Here is a 14,274-nt window from a genome sequence, read left to right on the forward strand (position 1 = left end):
GCCCCACCGTGCTCTACTTCTTGAGAGAGAGAGAGAGAGAGAGAGAGAGAGAGAGAGAGAGAGCGAGAGCATGACAGGTGGTGCCTGTCCTTATAGCCTCTAATGGAAGGAGGTGACATGGGAAAAGGACGGGTTAGGAGGAGGTAGAGGGTTGTAGAAAGGGAGGAGATATACTGAGGTGAAGTTTTAAGGTTCACTTTCATTGGCATCTCAGCTTTGATCAACAGTTTACTGCTTAAGAGGCCACAGCAGTAAAGAAGTGTCAGCTATAGTGGAGGTGAGAGTGGGCTTTTGGCAAGAGCTTTATGATGCTACTAAGAACAGATCTCAGGGCAAAGATGGAGCCCCACTGAAAGGGGAGGAGCTGGCTAGAGATGGGAAAGGTGTGGAGAAATTCTGTTGCTTTAATTGTGGAGATCACGGTTCTTAATGGAAGAGGCTAGTAGAATCTATACTGGTAAAAAAAAAAAAAAAACAGAACATCCCGAATAAATATGTGGCAAATGACAATGAATGAAGGAAATAAAAAAAGAAAATAATGGGATAAAAAGAATGCAAGGAAAGAGTAAAAGTGAGAGACAGAGAAGCAGACAGAACAGTTTAAAGGAGCATCCCACACAAATACCATAATTTAACGGATTTTTCCCCCCTTCAGTCATGAAGGAAATTCATCATGGAAGAACTGAGTTTAGATTCCCAGGTCCTCTGTAATTGGATGACAAGTTAGCTGAGAACTACAGTAGTGGTCTTATGAGTCAGGGGTTTGATGGGTAAGAATGCAGCCAAATACAGCACACACTCCACACTCCGCATGTGTGGCCTAAGACAACAGTGACATGCTAGCAGCCTTGGTCAAGGTTCTTAGCATCTCACCATTTTGTTACACCTGACATGGACACATCCAGTGTTTATTCTTAAGTCTTAGCATAGCTTGCTGGTTGTGGCCACTGCCTTCCTTATCCCAAGCCACCATTTTATGACAGCTACATCAGCACGAATTCATTCTCCAGCTACAGAGGGAATTGGAGACATGCCTCAAAACTGTCTTCATGGTAAATGATTAGATTAGATTATGGAGACTTGGGTGAATGCTCCCTTAATTGAGAGAGGCTGGATGGATGAGGTTAGGGGGCGCAGAGTGCTGTGGAGACGTGAGGACGGACTGGGTCAGGATCTCCAGGAGCAACAGAGACAGAGACAGGCCGAAAGAAAACAGAGCAGGGACCCTTCTGAGTGCGAGAAGGGGGTGAGGAGGTGAGGTGCGTTCCTGTTTCCGGTGGGAAGAGGGGGGGAGTGGGCCCGGCGTGCGTGAGTGTGGTGGGGGTGAGGAGAGGCCCGAGGGGAATGGAAGTGCCCCGGGAGGTGGGGGCCATGCAGAGGGCGAAACAGAATGCAAAGAGGAGGGGCCAGAAACCGATTATTACTGCATTGACAGAGGCTTTAATGTCTGGGTGGGAACAATTATGCTCTCTCGAAACAGTGTTCTGAACAAACTCCTGCACGGCTCTGGAAGGTTCTCCAGACTGACTGCCCCACAAGTTCAAGAAGATTATTGATGCCACTACATTGTCTATGATCTACCTTTGCCTGCTAAGGAGACAGAGCACTTTGATGTGCATGTCGTGCATGTGTTTGTTTGTGTGTATGTAAAAACAAAGGAGAGAGACAGAGAGCTGGTCTGCAGAAGAAGTTAAGAGTATCTTGGAGAGTGCCATCCACAGGACTGAGGGACTCGGAGGACTGAAGTCCTGCAGGCCTTCCCAGCACTGCTGCACACGCACACGTGACTGTGCCTGAAAGGGTCTGTGTTGGGGATGCCGTGGTACGTGTAATACATGTTCCAACTCTTGACAACAAGAATGTCTGTATTTCCATCTTACTTCACCACGTCTGTTTTCGATATTGCCTAGAGCTTATCTGACCACATTAAAGCACTGGCATTTGCTTTAATGCATTAACATTTTATTTGATGCATTTATAATTTGTATTTTGATTTATTTCTAATCTATTACATCTAATATTCTTCGATCCATTTATGTTTTATGAAACGAAACAGGTCTTGAGCAGACGTGTGTGTGAATGCAATGTGCCCATGTGAATGTGTGTGTGTGTGTAAATGTCCGTGTGTGTGTGTGTGTGTGTGTGTGTACATATCTTCATGCGGTGCAAAAGCGCTGAGAAGGCCCGTCCGGTCTCGCTTCCCTGTGGATCGGCCTGGCTAACAGCTAACACACCCCCACCCCAGAAACCACAACAGCAGTTGCCTCACATCAGAGAACGCAGGAGGGGCAAAAGAAAGAGAGGTAGACAAAGAAAAAACGAGGAGGAGTAAACACCAACAGGTACGACACACAGTGCTGGCCGTTCTCGGAGTCAGTGCCTCTACCTTGTAGGCAACCCGTGCTGGGCACTTCTTCCCCAGGCCTAAAGGTGGCGACATTTGCCTGAGCATGTCATACATATCCCTGTAACTGATCCTGCCACTGGGCGACCGAGAAAAAAAATTAGAAAACCGGGTGCGTGGGGAGGGGGAGAGGAGAAGAGGAGGCAAACAAAAACCGGAAGGAAAGAGAAGAAGAAGGTGGTGGGGAGGGGGGAGAACAGAAAAAGAAGGTTATTGGTTTGGGCTGGTGCCGGTGAGAGGTGCTGTAATCTCAGCTGATCTGGGCTGGGGGTGGGGGTGGGGGTGAGGGGTGGGGGGTGGGGGTGAAGAGAGGGGCAGAGGGAGGGGAGGGCTGGCTGTCGGCCTTAGGGCGGCATTCTATGTAACCGGAGGGGGGGGCAGGTTGCATAGAAGAGCAGCGGGGCTTCGGAGCAGGCACAAAGTCCCGCTGCAGACAGGGCGGTGCTATGGCACTTTACGTCAATGCAGTTTCTGTCCCCCTCCCCCCAGAACAATGCACGCTACCACATCAGCTAGGGCTAGCGAGTCACGTAAGAAAAATTACGTTAAAAACACAAAAAACAAAGACGATAAAACAAAGAACCAAAGATGCCCGATTTTATTGTTTTCTTTAAGAATGTTTTTTTTTTTCCTGTCGACCTTCATTGTGGAGCACGTCATGCTTCTGAGAGTATCTGCATTGTCCTGCACATTCTCTGTTTATATCAGAATGCAAGTCGAAATGGTGAGTGTGCAAAAAATGTTTAAAAAGGAATAAAAAAAGGAAAAAATTAAGTATAAAAAAAAGGTAAGCGGCATTCATTCCATTCTGGATGCTAGCAGGTGCTATTAGTTTTTTAGTGGAAGTCAAACCTTGCAGGCCACCCTATGAGGACATTTCTTTCCTAAGCCCAGAGGGGGGTCGATTACTCGCAATAAACTGTACATATCCTTATAATGAATGCGCCCACTGCAAGAAGAATACAGGGAAGTTAGAGCACACAATGCATAAGATAGACAGTAATTGGAAGGAGAGCACAAGATCACACACAGGAAGGTTACACACACCAACACACATTAGTTCATTTGCTCGTCACCCATTGGAGCTGCTTTTGAGATTCTCTTGTTTAAATGCATTTCCCACTCTCTTTATCTCCTATTCCTCAACATATTTCTTTCTTTCTTCATCTCTCTTTCTCTTTTTTCTTTCCTTTCTTTCCTCTTTTCCTGCTGCCTCACCCTCTCCACTCCTATAGTGGGCGCTAGTGTGCAGCAGGTGGGTGACAGGCCCTGGAATGCGTGTTCCGTAGAGGAAGGCGGGGGGGAGGAGCTTGGCACAGTAAGTTTGGGTTACAGTATACAGTATTCCAGAGATGAGTGGGCGGGGCAGGGGACGGGGGGGGGGGGTCCATTGATTCCACTGAAAAGAGGGAATATGGGATGGTGAGGAGGGAATGGATGGATCGTTGAGATCCATAATGCCCTCTCTCCAAAGGGGGGGTGGGGGGGTGGTCACTGCTGGTCGAGTGTCAAGGCTGAGCAGGCCACTGGGTACAGTGGGGGGAGCATACCCCCCCTCAAAAGCCCTGCAGCACTGACACGAGGTGCATCAGACAACAAGAAAGGTAGGCAATGGAGTTCCAGAGGGCACTGTGTCAGTGCAAACACGTCTTCAACTGTGCAGGAAAATGTTGCTGGGGGTAATAACCATCCAAGCAGACTTTCAGACATGTCAAGAGACAGGACGTCTACGTGTGGCAGCTTAAGCAAGGGGTCCTTTCCTTTGGCCAACCAGAACACTGCTGGGCGGTTTGGTGATATCTCGATTTATTTAGACAAAAAGAAGAAAAAACTTTCGGTAAATGACTAAAAACTTCATATTCAGCCTTTTTACGTGAAAAAGTGCTACAGCTCGGTTTCAGTGACCGTCACAGTTCCACACTATGTAGAAATTGATGTTAATGTGAAATTTATTCAGACAGTATTTCACACAGAAACTTTGGTATAAAGACGTTACTGTTACTGGTAGCATAATAAGTGTTATTGTGACAGTATGCATGTATCAAGGTTATGAGTTACCTGGTGGTTACAACTCAGTGTGGAAATGCATTAATGTGAATATGTGTGTGTGAGTTTGTTAATGTGAATGTGTGTGTGTGAGTTTGTTAATGTGAATGTGTGTGTGTGAGTTTGTTAATGTGAATGTGTGTGTAGTCCCAGAGGAACTCACCAGGCTGCAGGGTCATACTCGGCCCATATCCTCACATACTCATCCAGGTGATGAGGGCCCAAAATGGAGGAGTCTCTTGTTAGGTACTCAAAATTATCCATGATAACAGCCACGAAGAGATTCAACATCTATACAAACACACACACACACACACACACACACACACACACACACACACACACACACACACACACACACACACACACACACAAAATACAAAACAACTTTTCCCATTAACTATGTAATATCGGGGTAACAGCTCGATTTTTTTTACACTAAGTTACTTATTAACACTTGAATTAACACTCCGATAGTCAGGTGGCAGGTGTTCTTACACCTGGTGAATGTGGAATAAGGTGGAATAAGGTAAGAGCTCCTGGAATTAGGAAAGAGCAAAGCCAAGCTGGAGAAGACGGAGGAGAGGAAGAGAGGAAGAGAGGTTCTCACCAGGAAGGAGCAGAGGAAAATGAAGGAGACAAAGTAGAGGTAGGCAAACTCGCTCCCACATTCTGGCTCTGGGTTCCCCGAAAGTGGATCGCAGTCCTTCGAGCCCAGACACGAGAGCATGATATCGTGCCACGCCTCTCCAGTCGCACTCCTACACACACACGCACGCACACACACACACACACACACACACACACACACACACACTCATTCAGAGAGAGCTACCTACCGGACAATGGCTGTACGTTCCATGCAAATGACGACCCCGCACCTGAAAAGCAGCATGAGAGCTTGGAAGAAGGTCCTGAAGTTGTTGTGCTGGTTGATGGCGCTGTCTCCGTCCTCCTCGATTGCAATGTTCCCGAAGAGCTGCAGGACAGTATCCACGTTACCGTACCACAGTCACAACTCACACAGCGCTCTCGGCGTCCTAGCGCTTGGCGGGTGGTGCCGCGTAGCGAGCTGAAGCTCCACCCGCTGCCTCACCTGCATGCCGATGATGGCGTAGATGAAGAAGAGCATAGCGATGAGCAGGCACACGTACGGCAGAGCCTGCGTGCAAGAAATCACACGGGCCAGCCGTCAGCGAGGTCCCCGTGAGAGAGGCGTCACCGGAAAAAGAACCGCAACGTTTGTATGTAGACTACCTCACATCTGCCGTGTGAGAAATTTTCAGAAAATTTTCATTTTATGAAAATTTCATGCAAAATTTTCATTTTGCAGTTCATTTAAATTGTTCGTGGAAAATGACAGAGATAGAGAGAGTGAGAGAGAGAGGGAGAGAGAGAGAGAGAGAGAAAAGGAGAGAGGGGGAAAGAGATTTACCTTAAAAGATTGGACAAAGGTCCAGAGCAGGATGCGAATGGTCTCACCCTGCCTCAGCAGCTTAATGAGACGAGCAGCTCTGAAGAGTCTCAGAAAACTCAGATTGATAAAGTTATTCTACAGAAAGAGAAAGAGTAGATAGATAGATAGATAGATAGATAGATAGATAGATAGATAGATAGATAGATAGATAGATAGATAGATAGATAGATGTCAGTTGTTATTGAATCAAATTTTTAGTAGTAGGTAAAACAGAGTGGTGTTACAAACCAGGGGAGGGGCAAAGTTGCTAGAAAACAAAAGTCAGACTGGCAAGACTTAGCAGGCCCAGCATACCCGAGTGAGGAAGGGGAGAGGGGCAGAATGGGAGAAAAAGGGGGCGGGGCGGGGCGGGGCGGGGCGGGGCGGGCGACTCATACAGGGCGGACAGAAACATCCCCACCACCCTCAACCACTTGGGCAAGATGGTGCAGGGCGCTTAATGCCACGCGTCTGTCAATCAAGTGCACTGGCCGAGAGGGACCACCACGCATAGGAACATCACGGCATGCTAGCCCACACACCACAGCTAAGGAGCGGCTCACGGTGTCACACGGGGGCCTGGAGGGGCGCGACTCAGAGATTCTGGGTTTAAGGCCATGCAGGATGTACGCAGTATGTATTTGTGTGTGTGTGTGTGTGTGTGTGTGTGTGTGTGTGTGTGTGTGTGTGTGTGTGTGTGTGTGTGTGTGTGTCCTTAAACCCAGCACCTGAGCACAGGAAAGGGAGGGGAAGAGGGGTGGGGGTTAAGGACTATGCAGTGTGTGCATGCAAGTCTTCTCTCCACCAACAGGACTGTAGAATTACTCCACAAACACACTCCTCGTCCATCTTTGCAGCAGTGACCCTATCAGTGACCCGCAGCAGCAGGCAATGGGAAGGTTTGTTGTGTGTTTGCGTACATGTCTCCTGCTATATGTTTGTTTTTGAAAGCGCGCGCGGGGGGGGGGGGGGGGGGGGGGGGGTTGGCATGCAGTCAACTTGAAAGTATATTTACATCCTATATCCTGTCTTCCTTTGTTAATTTTCGTTCATATTGTTTATCACTGCAGGTATTATATATGTGTGTGTGTGTGTGTGTGTGTGTGTGTGTGTTGTATCTGAGAGAAGGGGTGGGGCAATACCCCCAGGTGTGTCACATATTTCACCGGTCAAAGTTCATCGGAACTCAAGCACATGCATCATCATCACCATCACCATCAGCATCCACAGAGGAAAACAGATGCAGTAAGATTTTCAAAAAATTTACAAACCATCTGCATGGAGATGTTTCAGATGCATGGTTAGAGCAGCGTTTGTCAGAGGGCATAGCCACCAATATAGCAGAGATTAAAGCATATAGAAAAAAATAAAACAAGAAATGAATAATCATTATGCAGACAATTTAGTCAAAAGCATTAGTTAATTTAAAGCTGCACACTATATTAAACATAAACTTCAAGTATTTAAATAGTAACTAACCAAACACAATTTGCAATACAGGAATAACAATGAAAGCCACATAAAACAACATCAGAAAGATCTGCACTAAATAATTTAGAATGTCTGCTTTATGATTTTATTTGCCTGTTTAACAGAAAACAGGAAGGGGTGCCAAATTTCTGTATTTCAAAGTTTGAGATCTACAGACAAACATCTACAGAGTCTAACCGTCCAAAGGTTCGTCCAAGGACAAGCCAGCAGGCATTGCTACTTGCCTGAAAGACACTGGCGTTTTATGACACAAGCATGTACGCACAATGTGGTTTAGAACAGCCTCATCCTGGCTGGTCTTGCTTTATCACAGGACTGTGATTGTCAGTGTGTGCATAATTAAAAAGGGCGAGAAGGGCTGATCTTGGCAGGGGCGTAAATTATTCTGACCATGAGGTGGACTTTGGTTAGGGCAGGAGGGCAGTGGGAGCTGTACACACCTCCCAACACTCCCACAGCCCGACTGGGACTATTACACAAGACCTTCAGAGCTTCACTTCAGTGAGCAAGCAATGATCCTGGAGTGGGGTTACTCAATATATATGACACACACACACACACACACACACACACACACACACACACACACACACACACACACACACACACACACACACACACACACACACACGGACACAGTAGCACAGCCCCTCTGTAGAAAACACTTACCCCTAGTTCTGTGACTAAGATATCAGTGATACTGCCAAGTACAGTCACACAGTCAAATATACTCCAGGCATCTTTGAAGTAGTTCTGTAGTAAGAGGAGACAAATGTGTTTGTCAGGCATGATTGAGGCAATAATGGGCAGAAAGACAGGCAGGCCGACCCGCCCATGCACCCACCCACACACACACACACACACACACACACACACACACACACACACACACACACACACACATAAAAGGCCTTGTTTCTTTTTCTGTTGAGGCTACTCTCTAGTTCCTTCTCAGTTTTCTGCGTGGCGTGTCCCTGCTCTTTCCTCCCTCTGAGCCTCATGCCTTTCTGTTATCCATGTTGACTGTGCAATTCTTAGTTTAGCCTGGCTCCATGAATTCCTGCAGTAAAATAGTGCGTTAGCACAACTCTAATTGGCATGTGCAGGACAACTGTAGGATCCTGGACCAGAACCACACGCATCTGCCTACATGTGTGTATGTGTACAGGCTCTTCCCCACCCACCAAGGCTAATTTAGGCCCACATCCTCTCCATCACCTAAGCTCCGCCCTCCTGCCTCCCTCTCTCTCTACCTCTGTATGTTTGCTAGGATGAGCTGCCAACGTTAGGTTGAATTATGTTACTGTTTACTGTATGATTACTGTTTACTGTAACATACTGTTTACTGTATGATTACTGTTTACTGTAACATACTGTTTACTGTAACATATTCTTTACTGTAACATACTGTTTACTGTAACATTGTTTACTGTATGATTACTGTTTACTGTAACATACTGTTTACTGTAACATATTGTTTACTGTATGATTACTGTTTACTGTAACATACTGTTTACTGTATGATTACTGTTTACTGTAACATAGTGTTTACTGTAACATATTGTTTACTGTATGATTACTGTTTACTGTAACATACTGTTTACTGTAACATTGTTTACTGTACGATTACTGTTTACTGTAACATACTGTTTACTGTATGATTACTGTTTACTGTAACACTGTTTACTGTAACATTGTTTACTGTATGATTACTGTTTACTGTAACATACTGTTTACTGTAACATTGTTTAGTGTATGATTACTGTTTACTGTAACATACTGTTTACTGTATGATTACTGTTTACTGTAACATACTGTTTACTGTAACATTGTTTAGTGTATGATTACTGTTTACTGTAACATACTGTTTACTGTAACATATTGTTTACTGTATGATCACTGTTTACTGTAACATACTGTTTACTGTATGATTACTGTTTACTGTAACATACTGTTTACTGTAACATACTGTTTACTGTATGATTACTGTTTACTGTAACATACTGTTTACTGTAACATACTGTTTACTGTATGATTACTGTTTACTGTAACAAACTGTTTACTGTATGATTACTGTTTACTGTAACATACTGTTTAATGTAACATACTGTTTACTGTATGATTACTGTTTACTGTATGATTACTGTTTACTGTAACAAACTGTTTACTGTATGATTACTGTTTACTGTAACATACTGTTTAATGTAACATACTGTTTACTGTATGATTACTGTTTACTGTAACATACTGTTTACTGTATGATTACTGTTACTTCCGTCCCACTCCAGTCTTTGTTTCCTAGTCCCCTGCTTCTTTATTTAGATATTTACATAATGAACATTCACTCTCTTCCACCTCCAATCCAGACATGTTTCTCATTTGTTGGGATTGTCCCGATCCCAGAGTAACCTCAGTGTTGTCCTATCCGTGATAATATTTTCACAGCCAGTTTACTATGTACAAACATATATAGCCTTGTAAATCACATGACCTTACATTCCCCCACAACACACTGCAGTTCAGTCACTCACCAGTGCTCCGAAGGCAATGATCTTTAACACACACTCCAGGGAAAACAGCGAGGTGAACACAATGTTCAGGTTGGCTAGCATTTTCTCATAGGTATCTGAAGCTCCATAATACTGAAAACACACACACACAAACACACACAGACACACACACACACACACATCATACCAGATCTGCACAGAACCCCTGAAATAGCTAGTGTGACACTACTATTCAATACCCTGTTACTAAGGGAGTGCTCTGGTGACAAGTATCTGTTCTGACCTTGCAATCTATAAACTGGCTTTCTTTTCTAAATATTCCTTACCGGTAAAAAGAGCCGCATTAGTAAAATTATCTACTTCATGATTAGAAAAACAGTATTGTCATCTAATGCTGCACATGCTTTGGACTGAAGTAAAACCCAACTGCATATTTTACATGCATTAGTACAGGCGCTGGGTCATGCTTCTGGGCAGGGGTTTCACTGTGGGCCAAGGCCCCTGCTACAGTGGTCTAGAGACCCCTGCTAGAGACCCCTGCTATAGTGGGCCCAGGCCCTAACTACAGTGGGCTACAGACCACAGATACAGTGGGCTACAGACCCCTGGCAGGCCTGTGGGTGAGGCAGCGCACCTTCATCATAAGAACGATGGTGTTGAGGGCGATCATGGCCATGATGGTGTATTCAAATGGCGGCGAGACCACAAACTCCCACATGCGGTACTGGAATGTCTGCTTGTTCTGAGGCATGTGTCGGGTCAGGGGCTTAGCGTTGATGGCAAAATCTATACAAGCTCTCTGCAAACACATGGGAGGAGGTTATACGAAGGAGCACTGCAAAACAGACATTTAGTTCACAAATGTTTTTCCCACATCTTCTACCAGATATACTAGCATTTTAATTGCCTACCGCGCCATCTGACATCTTCCGGTTTATACACCGTGAGCGAACTTGCAGGGTTATGCTTAACCTAGTAACATTTCTAGCGCATTCGAACAGTCTCTCTATCTTTCACTCTCTAACCTCATTCTTTTCCAGACTGTAGTCCTCCATCATTTTATCTCCTTGTTCCTGGAAGGTGATGATGATGAGAGCCACGAAGATGTTGACGAAGAAGAAGGGGAAGACCACGAAGTACACCACGTAAAAGATGGACATCTCCATCCGGTATCCTGGGCTCGGGCCCTGATCCTCGTAAGTCGCATCGACTGAATGTTTCAGTACCCTGAAAGTGGAATCAGTGAGAGAGAGAGAGAGAGAGAGAGAGAGAGAGAGATAGTGCTCTGCTTTGTTCTCGACCAGTATTCTTTGCACTGTCAAGGGGAGGTCACAGCACTGTTCAGTACAGTGTTCAGCACTCCTGATTCAGTCCTCCGTGAGCTGATTCAAGTGTGTTAAAGCCGGAAAAGCGGTATACTGGGTCAGTGCTTCCGGACCTGAATATTCTTCTCCAGAACTGCAACTGGACTGCTGCAGTTTGCGTATGTTGTACTCACTGCGGCCATCCCTCTCCGGTGGAAACCGTGAAGAGGGTGAGCAAGGCCCAGAGCACATTGTCGTAGTGGAAATCGTACTTCTTCCACTCCCGCTTCTGCGCCCGCACTTCGTTATCACGCTCGTACACCAGGTATTCGCCCCTGAACACACAACCCCTGGTCACAATACGCCCACAGGCGGCTACTGCTGCGTATTTGTGTGTGTGTGTGTGTGTCTGACCTGCAGTCGCGCTCAAACTCTTTAGACTCATCTGTGCAGTAGAAGAATTTGCCTTTGAAGAGCTGCACAGCCACCACAGCGAAGATGAACATGAAGAGCAAGTAGACGATAAGGATGTTGAGCACGTTCTTCAGAGAGTTCACCACGCAGTCAAAGACAGCCTGAGCACACGGGGGGGACACGGTCAAACATGGCCAGCGGGACTGGAGCAACACACACCAGCCCGAGAACACACGCCACGCAGTCACAGGCGGCCAGTGCACGTGGAAAAAAACGTGATCTGACACAGTCGCAAAAGCCTGACAATCGCAAATGGACAACACAGAGAAACACAGAGTCTAAACACTCGAAAAATCATCAGGGAACACAGAAAAAACCAGTCGGCCTGACACGGCCTGAGTGGCAGCACCTTGAGCTTGGGCAGGCGCTTGATGGTCTTCAGGGGTCGGAGTACCCTCAACACACGCAGGGACTTAATGGTGCTGATGTCTTTCCCCTTACTGCTTCCTCTGCACATCACCCGGAACACACACACACACACACACACACACACACACACACACACACACACACACACATACACACACACACACACACACACATATACACACATGGTTAGAGGCAGTCCAAGGAGAAGTGCCAGGTTGGAACGTGGGTAACCGCTTGGGCACAGGTACCCCCGGCTGGCACAAGTGGGCGATGATTTAGGGTGTTAGTAGCTCAAACCAGTCACTAGACATGCCTGCTATGCATTCAACCACAGTCCAGTTACAGGAGGATGCAGTGTATCGCCACAGAGATCACACTGAGAATGTAGCCTGCTGTTAGTTTAGCAAGCTCATCTCACACACACACACACACACACACCCCTTACCACTCACATAGACATGCAATCTTTCAACCACACACACACACACACACACACACACACACACACACACACACACACACACACACACACACACAGCTCATGCTGTTTTGAAATCCAGCTTACTGGCTCCCGTTTACCCATCAGTCTTTGCTGGTTTCATAGCACTGCCACAGCAGTAGCATAAGAGCTGAACCAATCAGGGCACACCGCAGTCTCAGGCATCCCCGCACCGGGAATGACCAGTCAAGGCTTTTTCTCTTCTTATCTTTCTTTTTTTGTCATCTTGATTTTCTTTACTTCTTTATTAAATGCATAAAGAAACAGTAACATGTGGGAGTGAGATGGAGGATCTCTAAAAACATTTACTCATCAAAGAGAAGAGTTTTTAGAAATATGGTTTATGGGGGAGGGAGCATTATTCCATGTCACACACAATGACCACGCAAAACTATAACGTTCCTGGCATCTAAAGACGTCTGGCGTCTACAACAGGCTTTGGTTATTGTAACGTGAACCTTTTCTCTAATTATCTCAGCTCTGGAGAATTTCAGAAATTAAATCATTCAGAATATATGTCAGAACAGACCCCTCTCCCGCCGTGTGCAGTGTGAGCTTTAGCGGCCAAACGGGCAGCCGTGAGGGGCAGCCAAGCTGCTGGTGAGTGTCCAGCTGTGTGTGAGCTCCAGCCTGGCCACTTAACCCACACTCCCACTGCAACACGGCCCTGGGCTGGAGGCCACTCCGTCAGTGCCGAGATCTTCACTACAACACGAGACAGCACTGCTAAAAGTTTGTTAAATATATAACACGAGGAAAAGACTGAGGCCATCTGTGTTGCTCTGCACCCCTCTGTTCCACCTATCCCTCATACTGCCCTCTCCTCTACAGAGGACAGTGTTCTAGTGTTTCCACACACACACACACACACACACACACACACACACACACACACACACACACACACACACACACACACACACACACACACACACACACACTACCTAAGGTCAGATGCTTGGATGATGGGTAGGGCTCAAATGCACAGAGGTGACAGTATTGACCTAGCACTAAGTTTAATGATGGTGTGTGTCTTGATTCCTAACACTAGTGCTAGGTCAGAGGCACACAAAGAACGATAGTGAAAGTGAGAGAGAAAGAGAGGGAGGAATGACCTGCAGATGGATGAACAAACAGATGGACAGATTCAAAAAAAGAAAGAGAGCAAAGCAGTGTAACTGGCACGACAAGCAGTAAGAGACAGACAGACAGAGAGACAGAGAGAGAGAGAGAGAGAGAGAGAGAGAGACATTACCCGCTGCCGCTGCTGGAGGTGTGGCCAGTTGAAGAGATGAGAGAGGATCAGAGACGGCAACACAGAGGCAGAGACACAGAGAAACAGACAAAAATACATGTGCATGCACAAACACACACACACACACACACACACACACACACACACACACACACACACACACACACACACACACACACACACACACACACACACACACACAGTCACACAAACATAAAGTCACCGAAATAGGGTTATGGGGAAGGGGTTTATAGTAGGAAAAACATCAATATGAGACACATACAGCAGAAAGAGAGAAAGAAAGGGTGTAAGGCCGCATTTGATCACACCTGTCACTAAATTCATGCCTCTCTCTCTCTCTCTCTCTCTCTCTCTCTCTCTCTCACTCTCTCTCTCACACACACACACACATACTTACCAAGAAATTAATACATGGATATGAAAAATTATTTGCACACATAAGCCC

The 14,274-nt window shown here is 46.1% G+C and overlaps 1 protein-coding gene across 10 annotated transcripts in view; it reads right to left on the reverse strand.

Moving 5' to 3' along the window:
* cacna1aa (calcium channel, voltage-dependent, P/Q type, alpha 1A subunit, a) overlaps positions 1 to 14,274 on the reverse strand; it is an 88,386-nt gene that overhangs the window by 26,603 nt on the left and 47,509 nt on the right. For 5 of the 10 annotated variants that reach the window (XM_076982317.1, XM_076982315.1, XM_076982321.1 and 2 more), the window contains exons 27-40: positions 13,809 to 13,820; positions 12,035 to 12,134; positions 11,626 to 11,786; positions 11,406 to 11,546; positions 10,933 to 11,134; positions 10,542 to 10,706; positions 9,929 to 10,039; positions 8,067 to 8,150; positions 5,886 to 6,002; positions 5,547 to 5,612; positions 5,332 to 5,429; positions 5,061 to 5,211; positions 4,614 to 4,741; positions 3,257 to 3,353 (exon numbers count right to left, since the gene is read on the reverse strand). In XM_076982317.1, the coding sequence (XP_076838432.1) occupies positions 3,257 to 3,353; positions 4,614 to 4,741; positions 5,061 to 5,211; positions 5,332 to 5,429; positions 5,547 to 5,612; positions 5,886 to 6,002; positions 8,067 to 8,150; positions 9,929 to 10,039; positions 10,542 to 10,706; positions 10,933 to 11,134; positions 11,406 to 11,546; positions 11,626 to 11,786; positions 12,035 to 12,134; positions 13,809 to 13,820 (1,633 nt within the window). The remainder of the gene's footprint in view (positions 1 to 3,256; positions 3,354 to 4,613; positions 4,742 to 5,060; positions 5,212 to 5,331; positions 5,430 to 5,546; positions 5,613 to 5,885; positions 6,003 to 8,066; positions 8,151 to 9,928; positions 10,040 to 10,541; positions 10,707 to 10,932; positions 11,135 to 11,405; positions 11,547 to 11,625; positions 11,787 to 12,034; positions 12,135 to 13,808; positions 13,821 to 14,274) is intronic. The other 5 variants (XM_076982325.1, XM_076982324.1, XM_076982322.1 and 2 more) reach the window with 1 other exon arrangement.

The sequence above is a fragment of the Brachyhypopomus gauderio genome, chromosome 2 (assembly GCF_052324685.1).
Source record: "Brachyhypopomus gauderio isolate BG-103 chromosome 2, BGAUD_0.2, whole genome shotgun sequence".
Lineage (NCBI taxonomy): Eukaryota > Metazoa > Chordata > Actinopteri > Gymnotiformes > Hypopomidae > Brachyhypopomus > Brachyhypopomus gauderio.